Below are 15,119 nucleotides of genomic sequence, written 5' to 3'. Positions count from 1 at the left end.
TTTGTGCACTTTGTCCTCACTCGTGTGCACCCGGTAAAGATTTCCCGATCGGTCACCCATCTTGAAATTGCTCTAGGCCAAGCACGCTTAACCTCAGAGTTCTTTAGAGATGGGCTTCCGAAAAAGAAGTTGCAACTTGTTGGTATGAGTATTCTATTAATCTTGTTAAGCCCTGGGCCGGGATGTTACATCCTCACCCCCTTAAGAGACCGACGTCCTTGTCAGTCAATCCCAAGCTAGGAACGTCCCCTCTTAGCCACATTCGTGTGTCTAGTGCTAGCGCATGTGCCATGCTGTGTGACCACTCTAGGACCACTCCAACCATGCGCACCATGCCTACGTAACTACGACACACGCGCCTGTGAAACCATGAGAGTTGGCTCTAATATCATTCTGTAACGTCCTGCCTCTATGAGGCCGGGCCCGCTTACATCTAGCAGCTTTTCTAGGACATAGACTGCCTTCACAGACCCACATAAGTCTTTTCTACGCACTTTGTCCTCACTCGTGCACACCCAGGAAAGATTTCTTGATCGGTCACCCATCTTAAAATTGCTCTAGGCCAAGCACGCTTAACCTTAGAGTTCTTTAGAGATGGGCTTCTAGAAAAGAAGTTGCAACTTGTTGGTATGAGTATCCTATTAATCATGTTAAGCCCTAGGCCAGGATGTTATATCCTCACCCCCTTAAGAGACCGACGTCCTCGTCGGTCAATCCCAAGCCAGGAACATCCCCTCTTGGCCACATCCGGATGTCCAGTGCCAGCGCATGTGCCATGCTATGCGACCACTCTAGTACCACTCCAGCCATACGCACCATGCCTGCGCAACTATGACACACGCGCCTGTGAAACCACGAGAGTCAGCTCTGATACCATTCTGTAATGTCCCGCCTCTACGAGGCTAGGCCTGCTTACATCTGGCAGCTTTTTCTAGGATATAGACTGCCCTCACAGACCCACACAAGTCTTTTCTGCGCACTTTGTCCTTACTCATGCGCACCCGGGAAGGACTTCCCGGTCGGTCACCTATCCTGAAATTGCTCTAGACCAAGCACGCTTAACCTCAGAGTTCTTTAGAGATGGTCTTCCAGAAAAGAAGTTACAACTTGTTTGTATAAGTATCCTATTAATCCTATTATGCCCTGGGCTGAGATGTTACATCTTGTTGCAGATAACATTATGTATCATGGCTACTGCAAGAACTATCTTGCTCCTACTGTGGATGAGGACTAGGACCATGGGCAATGGTCATTCTATATGTCATCTCACCTTTGTGCTTTTGGTTGGAGATTGCTATGACACTGGCTTTGTATTAAACTATGTGTGATGTTGATGTTAAACTACTTTGCTTCTGCTACTTTCAAACTTGGTTTGTAATAATTATTCGAACTCTGATGTATGAGACATATTTGTGAACTATGATGTAACATGTGACTAGTTGTGTTGAATCTCTACGATCTTGGTTTGTATGTTGGTTGTTTGAGATCCTTCGAGATTTCATTGGACTACCGGGTTTATATGGGCTCAAGTATGACGGTTTGATCGCTTCGGTGATTGCTATTGTACTTATGCTCTTATAAATTGGACAGTTCTGTGACACCCCTAGGGGTGGCCTAGCCCATAAGAAGAAGCCTTGCGGGGCATGACTCTGCTCGGCGCCTTCCGCAAGACATCGGGAAGATATCCTAAAGATACTACGAGATCTATTAGGATATGTATGATCCCAAGATTTCTGTAATCAGTTATTACTTTCCGATTATCTCTCAGATCTAACCGACTTGTAACCTTGCCTCACGGACTATATAAGGCGGGCAGGGACCCCCTCTAAAATCACGACATATCATACGATAGCTAATACAAACCAACAGACCACAGGAGTAGGGTATTACGTCATACTGACGGCCTGAACCTGTCTAACTCGTGTGTCTCTGTTGCCTTCTTGTTCTTGATCTCACGCTCCTCTGTTAATCAATCTACTTTCGTGGGATACCCCTTGGAGGACTGCTGATGATATTTTGTCGACAGTTGGTGCGCTAGGTAGGGGTGTGCGTGTTGTTTCCTTGTTGAACAAGATGGCTTTTTCCACAGGCTCTTCGTCCCTTCCGTAGCTCGGCCAGATCTTCATGGTCAGATCCATCTCATGGGTCATCAACGCTGATGGAGTCAGAGAGCTCCTCGAGCTAGGGCAGATTAGTTCTGCGCTGACCACCCCCGCACCTGCAACTGCAGATCTAATCTCAAAACCAACTCCATGGTCTCTTTTAGCAACGACTCGCCGCCCGCTTCCTCATTACTAGAGGAGGTAGATCAACAATGACGATCTGATCAAGTCCATCGATTGGGTCAGACTGAAGCTCACCAACTGTCTCTCCATCACCAAATCGGCTCTGGACACTCTAGTTCAGCGCCGACCACCCTCCGATCCAGATCTATCGAAGGCTACCTGAGAAACTGCAAGGGTTACGGCCCTACCCTTCGGATTCACCAACGCCACCACCGCTTACCAACACGCCCTAAGGGGTAAACTCGCTGACCAGGTCGCCATCCAGCTTTCGCCAGCCGTTAACACACTACACTTAGGCCAAAGCCCCGTGGCACCCCTCTAGACCATCCTAGAAGAAGTTCTGGGCTTCGAGTCTTAGGGCTCTACGGAGACCCTCGCCGAAACCTTCTCTAAGTAATTTCTCCTTCCACCCTTCCGGGGGGCACGATCTTCAACATCAGCATCGACAGCCCTCCTTGGAATGGCGAAATTGAGGAGGAGCGCGTTGCTCAGGAGAACTAGAACATCAACTGCGTGCAGCGGTGAGAAAACGAGGCAGCCATCGCAAGGGCTGAAGCTGCTCTTAATAATCGGTTCGATTCTTAGGGAAGACCGCTCCTGCTCCACCGCTACCTCGACGAAGAATTTCTCCGCGTCGACGGCCATGACGTCTTCAAGACTCCAAGCACCAATTTGGTAGTAGCCACCAATGAGCTCACTCATTTCCCTCAAACACCCAAGCTCGCTAGGATCGCTGCCATGCTTAAAGCGGCTCATTGTCAGGTCAATGAGATTTGTGAGGATTAGAGACCTTCATGCTCTACGAGCACGATTTACCGATCAGCCACGCTGAGATCCAATCGCCGCCCCAGTCAAAGCCATTTCGCTGACTAGTCACTACCTCTCCAAGGGGGACCTGGCGGACATCATGCTGAACTCCATCGCCAACACAACTAGGAGGTCAAACAGGATGCTCGAGTGCATCTCAGCAACCTCCCGCGACGGCGTATCGAGCAATGTCGCTTCGATCACCATGAAGACAAAGTGCGTCGCTACCAGGAGTACGAAAAGGAGTACGGCAACCTGGACTTAGCCCTCAAGCCTATCCCTAACCACAACACCATAGACGATGGTGTTGACAACCCTGAGGGGCCTCTAGCTTTCACAAGGGCACTCCGAATGCTTCGGTGGCCTCGTGGTTTTAAGATCACCGGGGTCGAGCCCTACGAAGGAAGAATGAACCCGACTTAGTGGCTGTAAGCCTACGCCACTGCTATCTGCACTATCGGAGGAGACACCAGCATCATGGCAAATTATCTCCCCATCATGCTCATGCCACCCGCCATGAGCTAGTTTACCAGCCTTGTGCCAGACTCCATCGGATCATGGGAAGAGCTAAAGAAAGTCTTCACCGAAAACTATATGGCCACATGTACTTGACCCGGCACGAAGCATGATCTCAGCCGCATCAACCAGAAGCCATCTGAGCTCCTCCGTAGCTACATCTGGTGTTTCTTTGAGATGAGGAACTCCATTCCCAACATCACAGAAGCTGAAGTCATCATCGCCTTTATCTAGGGACTCCACCATCGCGAGCTTTGCTCCAAATTCAACCGGAAGCCATCCACCGGTATTGGTGAAATGATAACTACCACCAACCAGTACGCCGATGCCAAGGAAGCCGAGGTGTGCTTCAATGAGGATGTAGGCACCCAGCACCTGCCTCACCATTACGATGATCGCCCTTACGATCAACGTCACAGTGACCGCCGCCCCAACGACCGCAGCTACCATCGCGATAGCGGCCATGATCGAACAGGAGGACACAGGCCTAGCCAAAATCACCGCCGCCGGCTAGAACACATCATTGCCGCCGTCAGTCGACCTCGTGCCAAGCGCAACTATGACGAATAGCATCAAAAGATCCTCGATGGCCCGTGCCCTCTTCACAAAAATGCCAAACACAAGATGAAGGACTGCATTGGTCTAGCTAGGGAGTTCTAGGACAAGAGGCTCAATGACGACACCAACGATGGAGCTAGAGGTCATCGACCACCTAGGGGCAACAACAATGCCTTTCAGGACCATGATAAGGTGGTCGCCATGATCTTCGGGGGCCTCGCCTCCACTAAGAGTAGAAGGGAACGGAAGCTCGCCGCCCGATGAGTGCTCGCCGTCACTTCAGATGAAACCACCACCGACCCTAGCTATCACCCATGGTTCGAGGTCCCCATCACATTCAACAGGGCCGACTAGTGGGCAGACATACCCTACATAGGGCATTTCCTCCTCGTCCTCGATGCAACCGTCCAGAAGGTGCTCTTCAGAAAAGTCCTTGTTGATGGTGGCAGTGCTTTGAACCTACTCTTCGCCGGGGCCCTAAGGGAGTTGGGCCTCACAATATCAGATCTCACACCCTCGGACTCCTACTTCTGGGGTGTGGTACCTGGAAGGGCGTCCAAACCACTTGGAGAGATCACCCTACCAATACAGTTTGCCACAGCAAGCAACTACCGCGTCGAGCATATCAACTTCTACGTCACCGACTTCGACACCGCCTACCATGCCATACTTAGCTGGCTAGCTCTGGCCAAGTTCATGGCTATACCACACTACGCGTATCTGGTGTTGAAGATGCCTTTGCCTACAGGAGTCCTAGCTCTGTGGGCCAACCTCTCCGTTGCCTACGCCTGCGAGACAGACTCTCGCTCTTGCCGAAGCCACCGACCTCTCCATCCAGATGGCTAGCATGGTCACCGAAGCCAAGATAGCACCTGCCGATGACATAGAGATTCCAGAGTTAGAGCTTCCCTGTGCCTCTGCCAAGTCCAAGGAAATCAAGGATGTCGGCCTTGGCCTTGACGATGTCTCCAAGACCATGAAGATTGGGGCTCACCTTGACCCCAAATAGGAAAGTGCGCTCGTCTCCTTCCTATGTGCCAACACCACTGTGTTTGCTTGGAAACCTATAGACATATTAGGGGTACCATAGGAGAAGATCGAGCACTCCTTGAATGTCTTGCCGACCGCCAAACCGATCAAGCAGAAACTCCACCGATTCGTGCCAGACAAGAAGGAGGCTATTAGGGTAGAAATAAAACAGCTTTTAGCTACTGGGTTTATAAAAGAAGTGTATCATCCAGATTAGTTAGCAAACCCTGTTCTTGTTCGAAAAAAGAATAAAGAATAGAGAATATGCGTTGATTATACTGATCTTAACAAACACTGCCCTAAAGACCCCTTCGGCTTGCCTCGGATAGACGAGGTTGTAGACTCTACCGCCGGCTATGAACTACTCTCCTTCCTTGATAGTTACTCCAGCTATCATTAGATCTCCCTCAAGGAAGAAGACCAGATCAAGACATCGTTCATCACGCCTTTCGGTGCATACTGCTACAAAACTATGTCCTTCAGACTCAAGAACGTCGGGGCTACCTATCAAAGGGCCATCTAGATGTGCCTCGACCAACAGATCGGCTGCAACGTTGAAGCCTACATCGCTGACGTGGTCGTCAAGACTAAGACAACCAACAACCTTATCGTCGACCTCGAAGAAACCTTCACCAACCTGAACAAATACCGATGGAAGCTAAACCCTTCAAAGTGCGTCTTTGGAGTTCCATCCGATATACTGTTGGGCTACATTATCAATGCTCGAGGCATCGAGCCTAATCCTGACAAGGTCTCTGCCATCACCAATATGAAATGGCCAACATGCATCAAGGATATACAGAAGCTTATAGGTTGCATGGCTGCTTTAAGCCGCTTCATATCACACCTTGGTGAAAAAGGGCTACCTTTCTTCAAGCTCCTCAAGGCCTCCGAGCGCTTTTCCTGGTCAGAGGAGGTAGACTCAGCTTTTGAGCAGCTCAAAGTGTTCTTAATAAAGCCGCCGATCATGACAGCGCCAAGACCAAATGAGACTCTGCTAATATACATTGCCGCCACTTCTCACGTCGTGAGCATAGCTATTGTCGTCGAACGCGAAGAGGCCGGGCACGCTTATAAAGTACAACGTCCGGTTTACTTCATTAGCGAGGTACTTAATGAGCCCAAAACTCGTTATCCTCAGGTACAAAAGCTGTTATACGCCATTCTTATTACGTCACACAAACTCCGACACTACTTCGAATACTACAAGATTGCCATGGTCACTGAGTTCCCTCTAGGGGATATTCTCCACAACAAAGAGGCCAATGGCTGCATTATTAAATGGGCTATTGAGCTCGGCACCTATTCCATCGAATTTAGAAGAAGACCTACCATTAAGTCATAGGCGCTTGCTGACTTCATCGCTGAATGGACCGAGATCCAAGAGCCTATCACCGCTGCTTGCCCTGAACACTGGGTGATGTACTTCAACGGTGCCCTTAACATCAATGGTGCTGGTACGGGCATCCTGTTCATCACGCCGACCATGGATAAGCTACGTTATGTTCTCCGAATACACTTCTCGGCCTCCAATAATGCCACAGAATACGAAGCATGTCTCCATGGTCTTTGTATAGCCGTCGAGCTCGGCATCAAACGCCACATGGTGTATGGGGACTCTGCACTGGTTATCAACCAGCTCAATAAGGACTGGCCCTATTCTAGCGAGAAGATGGATGCTTACTGTGCTAAAATTAGAAAGATGGAAGGAAAATTCTACGGCATCAAGTATCACCACGTGGTACGTGAACAAAATCAACTCGCTGACCACTTATCCAAGCTAGGTTCTTCTCGTGCCATGATCCCGCCTGGGGTCTTCATTCAAGATCTCTCGGTGCCATCCATCAAAGAAGATAAGGAAGTCGAAGAGGTTCCCCCTACCGAGCAGTTGGTACTTGCGGTACCTTCGCCAGTCACCGATTAGAGGGAGCAATTCATCAAGTACCTCACTAGCACTGAGGTACTCGCAGATAAGGTTGAAACTGAACACCAAGTTCATCGAAGCAAGCTTTACATGCTGGTGGATGGCAGCTTGATGAGGAAAAGTGCCAAGGAAGGGATACTGCAAAAATGCATCACCCAAGAGGAGGGAGTCAAGCTACTTCTCGAAATTCACTCTGGCTCCTACGGCAACCACGCGGCCTCAAGAACACTGGTTGGCAAGGCTTTCTAAGCTGGTTTTTATTGGCCCACAGCCATCACTAATGCAGAAGACCTCGTCCGACATTATGAATGATGTCAATTCTTTGCTAAGCAAATACATGTGCCAGTGCAAGAGCTGCAAACCATTCCAGCTTCCTAGCCCTTCGCATGTTGGGGACTGGATATGATCGGGCCTTTCAAGCCAGCACCAGGTGGTTTTCGATACGTATATGTCACCATTGACAAGTTATCCAAGTGGATTGAATATAAATCGCTTGTCTTAGCTTCTGCAAAGAAGGCAGTTGAGCTCTTCGAAGATATCATCCACAGATTTGGTCTACCAAATAGCATCATCACCGATCTCAGAACTACGTTTACTAGCCATTACTTCTGGGACTTCTGCGAAGACCATTGCATCTCTGTCAAATATGTCTCCGTTGCCCATCCAAGAGCCAATGGCCAGGTCGAACGGGCAAATGGTATGATCCTTGATGCCCTCAAAAAGTGCCTGAATCAGAAAGAAGAAAAGCACCCGGGCAGATGGCTCAAGAAGCTTCCAGCTGTAGTCTAGGGACTACATACTCAAGCTAGTCATAGCAATGATGCGACTCCATACTTTTTGGTCTACGGCTCAGAAGCCATACTACCAGCGGACATTACATTCCGAGCACCTAGAGTGGAAAACTATAATGAAGAGCAGGCCAAGGCTGTTCGGTCTGAGGACGTCGATAGGGCCAAGGAAGAACGCCTAATCACCTACGTCCGTACAGCTAAATATCTGGAAGGCTTGTGGAGGTACTACAATTAAAACATCAAAGGTTGTTCATTTGCTGTCAGTGATCTCATTCTCCACAGAAAACAAAAGACTGAAGGGTTGCACAAGCTCTCTTCCCCTTGAGAAGGGCCTTATGTCGTCAAAGAGGTTATTCGACCAGGTTCTTATTGCCTAAGTGACTTAAAAGGAGTCAGTGTTCCCAACTCGTGGCACATCAAATATCTTATACGTTTCTATCCTTGAAACACTCCAGATATGTACTCTACATTTTTATATTCAGTAAAGTTTTGGTCTCCATAACTCGTCTCCGTTTTGTCTCTATTATGGTTTAACACCCACTTGTGGTCATCGAGCTCTATGCTACTTCATGACGAACTCCAATACGTAATCGCTGTAACTATGCCGTGCACGTTTCTTCAAATCTCCGAACACGATTTCTCCAAATCGCCGAACATGATTTCTCCAAAATCGCCGAACACAATTTCTCCAAATCGACGAACACAATTTCTCCAAAATCGCCGAATACAATTTCTCCAAATCGCCGAACACGATTTCTCCAAAATCGCCGAATACGACTTCTCTAAAATCGCCGAACACGATTTCTCCAAATCGCCGAACACGATTTCTCCAAATTGCCGAGCACGTTTTCTACAAATCGCTAAACTTTTATTTGATCGGAGAGCAACATCCTTTCTTTTCTGTTCTCTTCGGAGATGACCCAGTCTCTAATCTCTCCCTACACGTGCTATAGGCTCCGTGCTCTATGTTATGGGTGGTCGGCTGCGGTCCCTTGGTCACACCTGTTTGTCCTACATGTCTACGGGCTCCACGCCTGACCTTATGGACTATAGGTCAGCCAAGGCTGATAGTTCAATATAGAATACACTGCTCGGACGCCGCTTATGCTGCCTTTATCTCCAAGTTCATATAACAACTGCCGAGCAGCACACGTTCCGCGCTGTTTTTTATGGAAAAGACCCAGTCACCGATTTTTTCCTACACGTGCCATGGTGTGGCAGAAGCTCCTAAATTATAGGGCCCACATGCACCTGTCACTATCCAATGACCTCTGATGACTATGCATATGTTCCCGGTAACTTAAGAAGACTGTCGGGTGTCCTCAGAGAACCCCGAATCATCCACGATTTTTCGAGCAATGATGCACCCCCCACTTATATGACATGCCTCTCCTTCAAGATATCCAATGTAAAAGTTGATTGGCATGGCATACATCCTTGCTAAGGACATGTTTAGTGCATCTAGACATATTTCACATTTTGAATAGGCTCATTCATGAAAATCAAATGAATTTGATGCTTGTATGGTACCACTATTGCTTGTATGCTTGAAATGATCTAGTGGTAGCATATGCATGTGTTGTGGGCTTGTAAACCTAGTGTTTGATCTAGAAAATAAGCTATAAGTGTTTAACTCAACATGGTACAAGATAACCCTTATTTGGAGGTGTGAAGAAGCTTGTCCTTGGATCAAACCGAGCTAAATATCTTTTGCAAGTGATCTAGATTGAACCAAATTGGGAAAATAATCCTCACTTGACATGGTTTCACCCCAACCTATCTAAAATTTGAGCTCACCTTTTTGTGCAAATTATTGACCAAGGGGGAGAGAAATTCACAAAGATAGCACCAAGATAGTAAGATAGGGGAGAGCAAACAAATGAAATGCACATTGTAAGGGGATCAATCAAAATTACATACAAGTAGGGGGAGCAAGCTCATAAACTTGTATGTTGCATTCAAATGTGCATTTCATATATTTGCTTGCATGGAACAAGTTTTAAATTTTAATATCCATGCTTGTATGGTGTATGCTAATTGTATATTTGAATTATGAAATGAAAAACTAGCATGCGTAGGTTAAGTAACTAGACTCATGCTCACATTATGGAAACTAGACCCTTGCTAGTAATGTTGATCTCATAGGGTATTCTAGTCCTTGTGTATGTCTAGTTACTAATGGTGCTAAGGATGGTATATTGGTGCACTTCAATTGGTATCACGCTTCAAAGGTCCATCTCTTATACCTTAGCATCATTTGGTAAAAAATGTCTCCTATATCTCCTATCTAAGCATATGTGTAAGCTACAATCCAAACTCGTAGCACATATGTAGAGGGAGCAATTGCTACCAAATGGGATTCATGAAACTTATCCATATCTTTTTACACATGGTACATATGCTTGGGCAAGCAACGTGGATTCAATTAATTCTCAATTCATATCTTTGTATAAGGGTTGTCATCAATTACCAAAAAGGGGGAGATTGAAAGCTCTAGTTTGGTTTTGGTTAATTGATGAAACCCTAAGTGCTAACCTAGTTTATCAAAGTGATTATGAGATAGGTAGCACTACTCCAAGTGATGAAGCAATGGTGAAGATTATGATGATAGTGATGACATAGTGATGATCAGATGCTTGAACTTGGAAAAGAAGAAAGAGAAAAACAAAAGGCTCAAGGCAAAAGGTATAAATAGTAGGAGCCATTTTATTTTAGTGATCGAGACACTTAGTAAGTGTGATCACATTTAGGATCGATAGCTGTACTATTAAGAGGAGTGAAACTCATATTGAAATACGGTTATTAAAGTGCCACTAGATGCTCTAACTCATTGCATATGCATTTAGGATCTAGTAGAGTGCTAACACCCTTGAAAATGTTTGTGAAAATATGCTAACACATGTGCACAAGGTGGTACACTTGGTGGTTGGCACATTTGAGCAAGAGTTAGGAACTTCACCGATAGAGTATCCACCCGTAGAGTGTGGATAGTCCGATGGTACCACCGGCGCCCTATACAGAAAAGATGGAGGTCACTGTAAGTGACCAAACGCTGGCCTCGGTTGGACCAACGCGTCTGGTCAGTAGAAGCTACTAAGATGCTGGTGTCGGTCTCTGACCGGACGCTGGGTCACTTAGTGACCGAACACTGGAGGGTTGCGTCTGGTCCTACTGATATGGCAGCGCACTGGGGAGACACCAAGTGACTGGACGCTAGGTGAGTCCGGTCGAGCATGACTGGACGCGTCCGGTCATGATTTCTCGGTTCTGGATGCCTACTAGAAACGACTGGACGCTGAGGTCCAGCGTCCAGTCACTTCATAGTAGCGCGTCTGGTCATCACTTGACCATTGGGATTGGGTGCTTAGTATTGAAAGAGAGGGGACACATGGCGTGCATTGCACAACTGGACGCTAGGGTCCAATGTCCAGTCGTTTTGACTGGAGCGTCTGGTCACCCCATGTTGTGCCCAATGAAGGGGTACAACGACTCTATTTCGTGGGGGCTTCTATTTAAGCCCCATGGCTAGTTCAAGCTCACTCTCTTAGCCATTTTGCATTGACATAGCAACCTTGTGAGCTTAGCAAAAGCCCTCCCACTCATCTCCATCATTGATCCATCATCATTGGGAGATTGGGAGAGAATCCAAGTGCATTGCTTGAGTGATTACATCTAGAGGCACTTGGTATTTGTGTTTCGCTACGGGATTCACTTGTTTCTCTTAGTGGTTGCTACCACCTAGACGGCTTGGAGCAGCAGAGGAAGATTGGCATGAGTTGGTGATTGTTCGTGGCCATCTCCAGCGATTGTGAGGGGATTTGTACCTTCCCCGGTGAAGTGTCGAATGATAAGTCTAGTGGGTTACTTGTGTCATTGAGTTACCTCACTTATGGATAGGTTCTTACGGTATCCAATTGTGTGGACGAGGTTCGTGCAACACCTCTTAACCACCGAACCACCAAGTGTTGATCGACACAACGGGGACATAGCGTGTTGGCAAGCATGTGAACCTTGGGAGAAAATTGGTTGTCTCTTGCCCTTTGGTATTCTCTCGGTGATTGATAAAGTATTCATCTTGTGATTGGTTCACTCCTCTACGTGGCGGTATAATCACCTCACTCATTTACATTTGCACAAACTAGCTATAACAAGCTCTTTAGTGTAGCTAGAATTGAGAGCTTGCTTTGTGGATTAAGTTCATCTAGTGGAGCTCTTTAGTGTAGCAATTGTGAGAGCTCTTAGTGAGTAGTGACCTTGTAAATTATGTGCCTAGTGATTATAACAACTAGAATTGTTGGATAGGTGGCTTGCAACCCTTATAGAGCTAGAGCAAGTTTGCATTTCGCTATTTGTTATACTAATCAAATTGCTCTAGTCGATTTGTAGATTTTTAAATAGGCTATTCACCCCCTCTAGCCATATAGGACCTTTCACACCGCCGCATGACTTATGATCCATCCGTGATCAGATCCTTATTCTGTCGCATTGGAGTACGACCCACTTATGTCAAGGCAAACATCACCGTCACTTCAGCATATGATCCGTCTGGCCGTAGGGCATGGTCACCGTCGCGTTACAGTACAATCCACCAGTGATGATCCTTTAGTCGATGTTGGGTTACTAAACGATGCGGCAGTGATATACTATTGACCCCTGCCGCATTAGACGAATAGCGGCGGTGATGGTCATCTGCTTCACCAACGGCGAGTGGTACGGTGGTGATGACAAAACAACCAATGACCCTTACATCCGACAGTGATAGAATTGCATCCAGTTTTAACAATGTATTTACTAATTTAGGCCTTAATAACTTACTAAACACACACCATATAGATATAATCATTACACATCATTCATCATGTCCACAATGAAAAGTACTTGTTATAATAACAATGCTCAATACTAACATAACAACTGTATCAATTGATGAATGAACACAAGCGGTACATAGATAGCATAATAATGGTTCTGCTCCCTACAGACTTACGTAACTAAAACGAGGTAGATGTGCTCCGCTCCTTCAGATAGGCACTCCTTAATCAGCATGGCAGCCAATGCACCATGGAACCTCTCTTCTTCCTTCAATAGTCATTGTAGGAAAATCGTTCAAAAGCACTAACACTCCAAAACCTTCACAATACAAAGCTTTGCTGCTCTAAACAAAATTGGATTATATATAGACTCAAAACAACTCCCTACCTGAACAAAGACATGTCCTAACAATAAAATACAACATATGCACCTTTACTGCTCTACTAATGACTCCATGAACGAGAGAATATAAGGCAGATAGTGAGGTCCGTTCAAATAAATACTTCAGGTACTTCTAGGATAGCGGACGACCCGGGCAGGGAGGACATGAACTTTTCTGCGGCTCATGTCATATGCCATCAGTGTTCTGTCCTCCCCAACAAGGAAAATCAAATTTCATTGTAGGTGAACTGCAATCACTCTGTAGTCCGCATTAGCAGCCTCAGAACCGAGTCGAATATTGTTCAGTCCAAATAGTTGCAGCATGTTCACCGTATACTTCAATGTCCATTTAGTAGTACCATAGTCTTCAAGGATCCAGATTGAAATGTCTGACCTATTGAAAATATCAGCAATACATAGACACAACTGACCCTGATCTCCATGGATGGACATTACAGGACCTGGTGGCCTAAGAATTTTCCTCCATGTCTTTCCCTCCATATCAACAGCAACTATCTGGGACACCTCCAGCATGTGCATAAAACCATTAAAAAACACAGTTCCTGAAAATTTGCATACAAGAATATTCTCTCCTCATTTAGATTCTTTACACATCCACACTCCAGTTTTGGAATGAGTAGATGCTGACAACTAACACCCCAGGTGATCTTACCCATAGTTCTACCACATGGATGTGTGAGGAGATTGTGGGATCGAACCCCAAGCGAGCTGAACCATAACAAAGGTTGCTATGCGGTAGTACCACTGATTTGCTAGTCACTGGATTGCAGACAACATAGCGAAGCCCAACGCACGAGTAGAGGAAGAGGCCTCTGCAACAATCTGAGATGACTAAATCCTGAATGGGAAAGGGCAAGAAAGAAAAGGAGGGGTATTCACCGGTGAAGCTGGCGAATTGACATTTACCTTTCCAGTTGCCATACATAAATCTGGCGACAAACTGGGGTAGCTCCTGACGGTACTCAGATTCGGAGACGAGGCGGTAGCAGGAGCGACACACACTTGCAGCTGCACAAGGTACGAACGGTGAGGTGGCGGAGGATAAGGACTAAGACTTCGTCTGTGAGGATGTCTACTTTGTTCCTATTGTTGCTGGCCTCCTCTTCCATCTTGACTAGGATGTGGTAGAGCGGGGCCGACGATGGAAGCGGCGGCACTGTCGCCTGAATCAGAGTACGAGCACCTACGGGGATGTGCTCGTGAGTTCCTTAATGATTAGATGGAAGCTTGATTCATACTCACATGAGATAAGAGGAGAATAAAAAGGCAAGAAACATGGATAAGGGAAGTACAAGAAAACATTACCTTGCCTTTGGATCTTGCGACAGTGAGCTTGAGCGGCCACGACGGTGATGAGTACCAGCCTTGTCATCGGTGGATCTATGCGGGCGTGCCGGTGAGGTATACCGGCGTGGAGCACTAGCTTGTCGGTAGTGAGTGGCGGTTTGCACGTCAATGAGTAGGTGAGGAATAGCAGCACTTGAGGAGGAGACAGACATGGTGGCTGGGTGGGTAGCGGTCTTTGTAAGCTAACTACAAAGTAGGACTTGCGGGAATAGAAATGTCCGCTAAAATTTCTAGAAACGTATGGGAGTCTCGCGCTGGCTTGCAAATTTTAATGATATCGACGGTGAAGGCTACCGGTGGTGGTGACTGAGTCTTAAAAAAGATGGGGCCGTAGCACCTAGCGGCGGTGATACTTTATATCTGATGGTGATAGAATTGTACAATGTTAATACTAATTCAGCTGGACCTCGATAGCTTACTAAATACACAGCATAAATTTTACGATAACAGTGGACGCTAACCTGACAATTTATCAGCTGATGTTGCGTAATAAAGACACTGATCTCTAGTATAATGATTTTTTGCTACACATGGCCCCGTTCGCTTGTCTGAATTCTGGAGGAATCTGGATGGTTTGAAGGAATACTGGATGAATTTGTGAGAGAAAAACACTGTTTCAAATAAAAAAATAAGCGGATCAAGCCGGGT

General features: G+C 46.6%; 1 protein-coding gene across 1 annotated transcript; it reads left to right on the top strand.

Annotated features, from left to right (window-relative positions):
- The first annotated feature begins 6,615 nt into the window (after positions 1–6,615).
- LOC136526026 (uncharacterized) lies at positions 6,616–7,119 on the top strand. Its single transcript, XM_066518820.1, has one exon. The coding sequence runs from the start codon at positions 6,616–6,618 to the stop codon at positions 7,117–7,119; it is 504 nt and encodes a 167-aa protein (XP_066374917.1).
- Positions 7,120–15,119: the final 8,000 nt, after the last annotated feature.

This window comes from Miscanthus floridulus, chromosome 19, assembly GCF_019320115.1.
Source record: "Miscanthus floridulus cultivar M001 chromosome 19, ASM1932011v1, whole genome shotgun sequence".
NCBI lineage: Eukaryota > Viridiplantae > Streptophyta > Magnoliopsida > Poales > Poaceae > Miscanthus > Miscanthus floridulus.
This window is presented reverse-complemented; position numbering and strand designations above follow the sequence as displayed.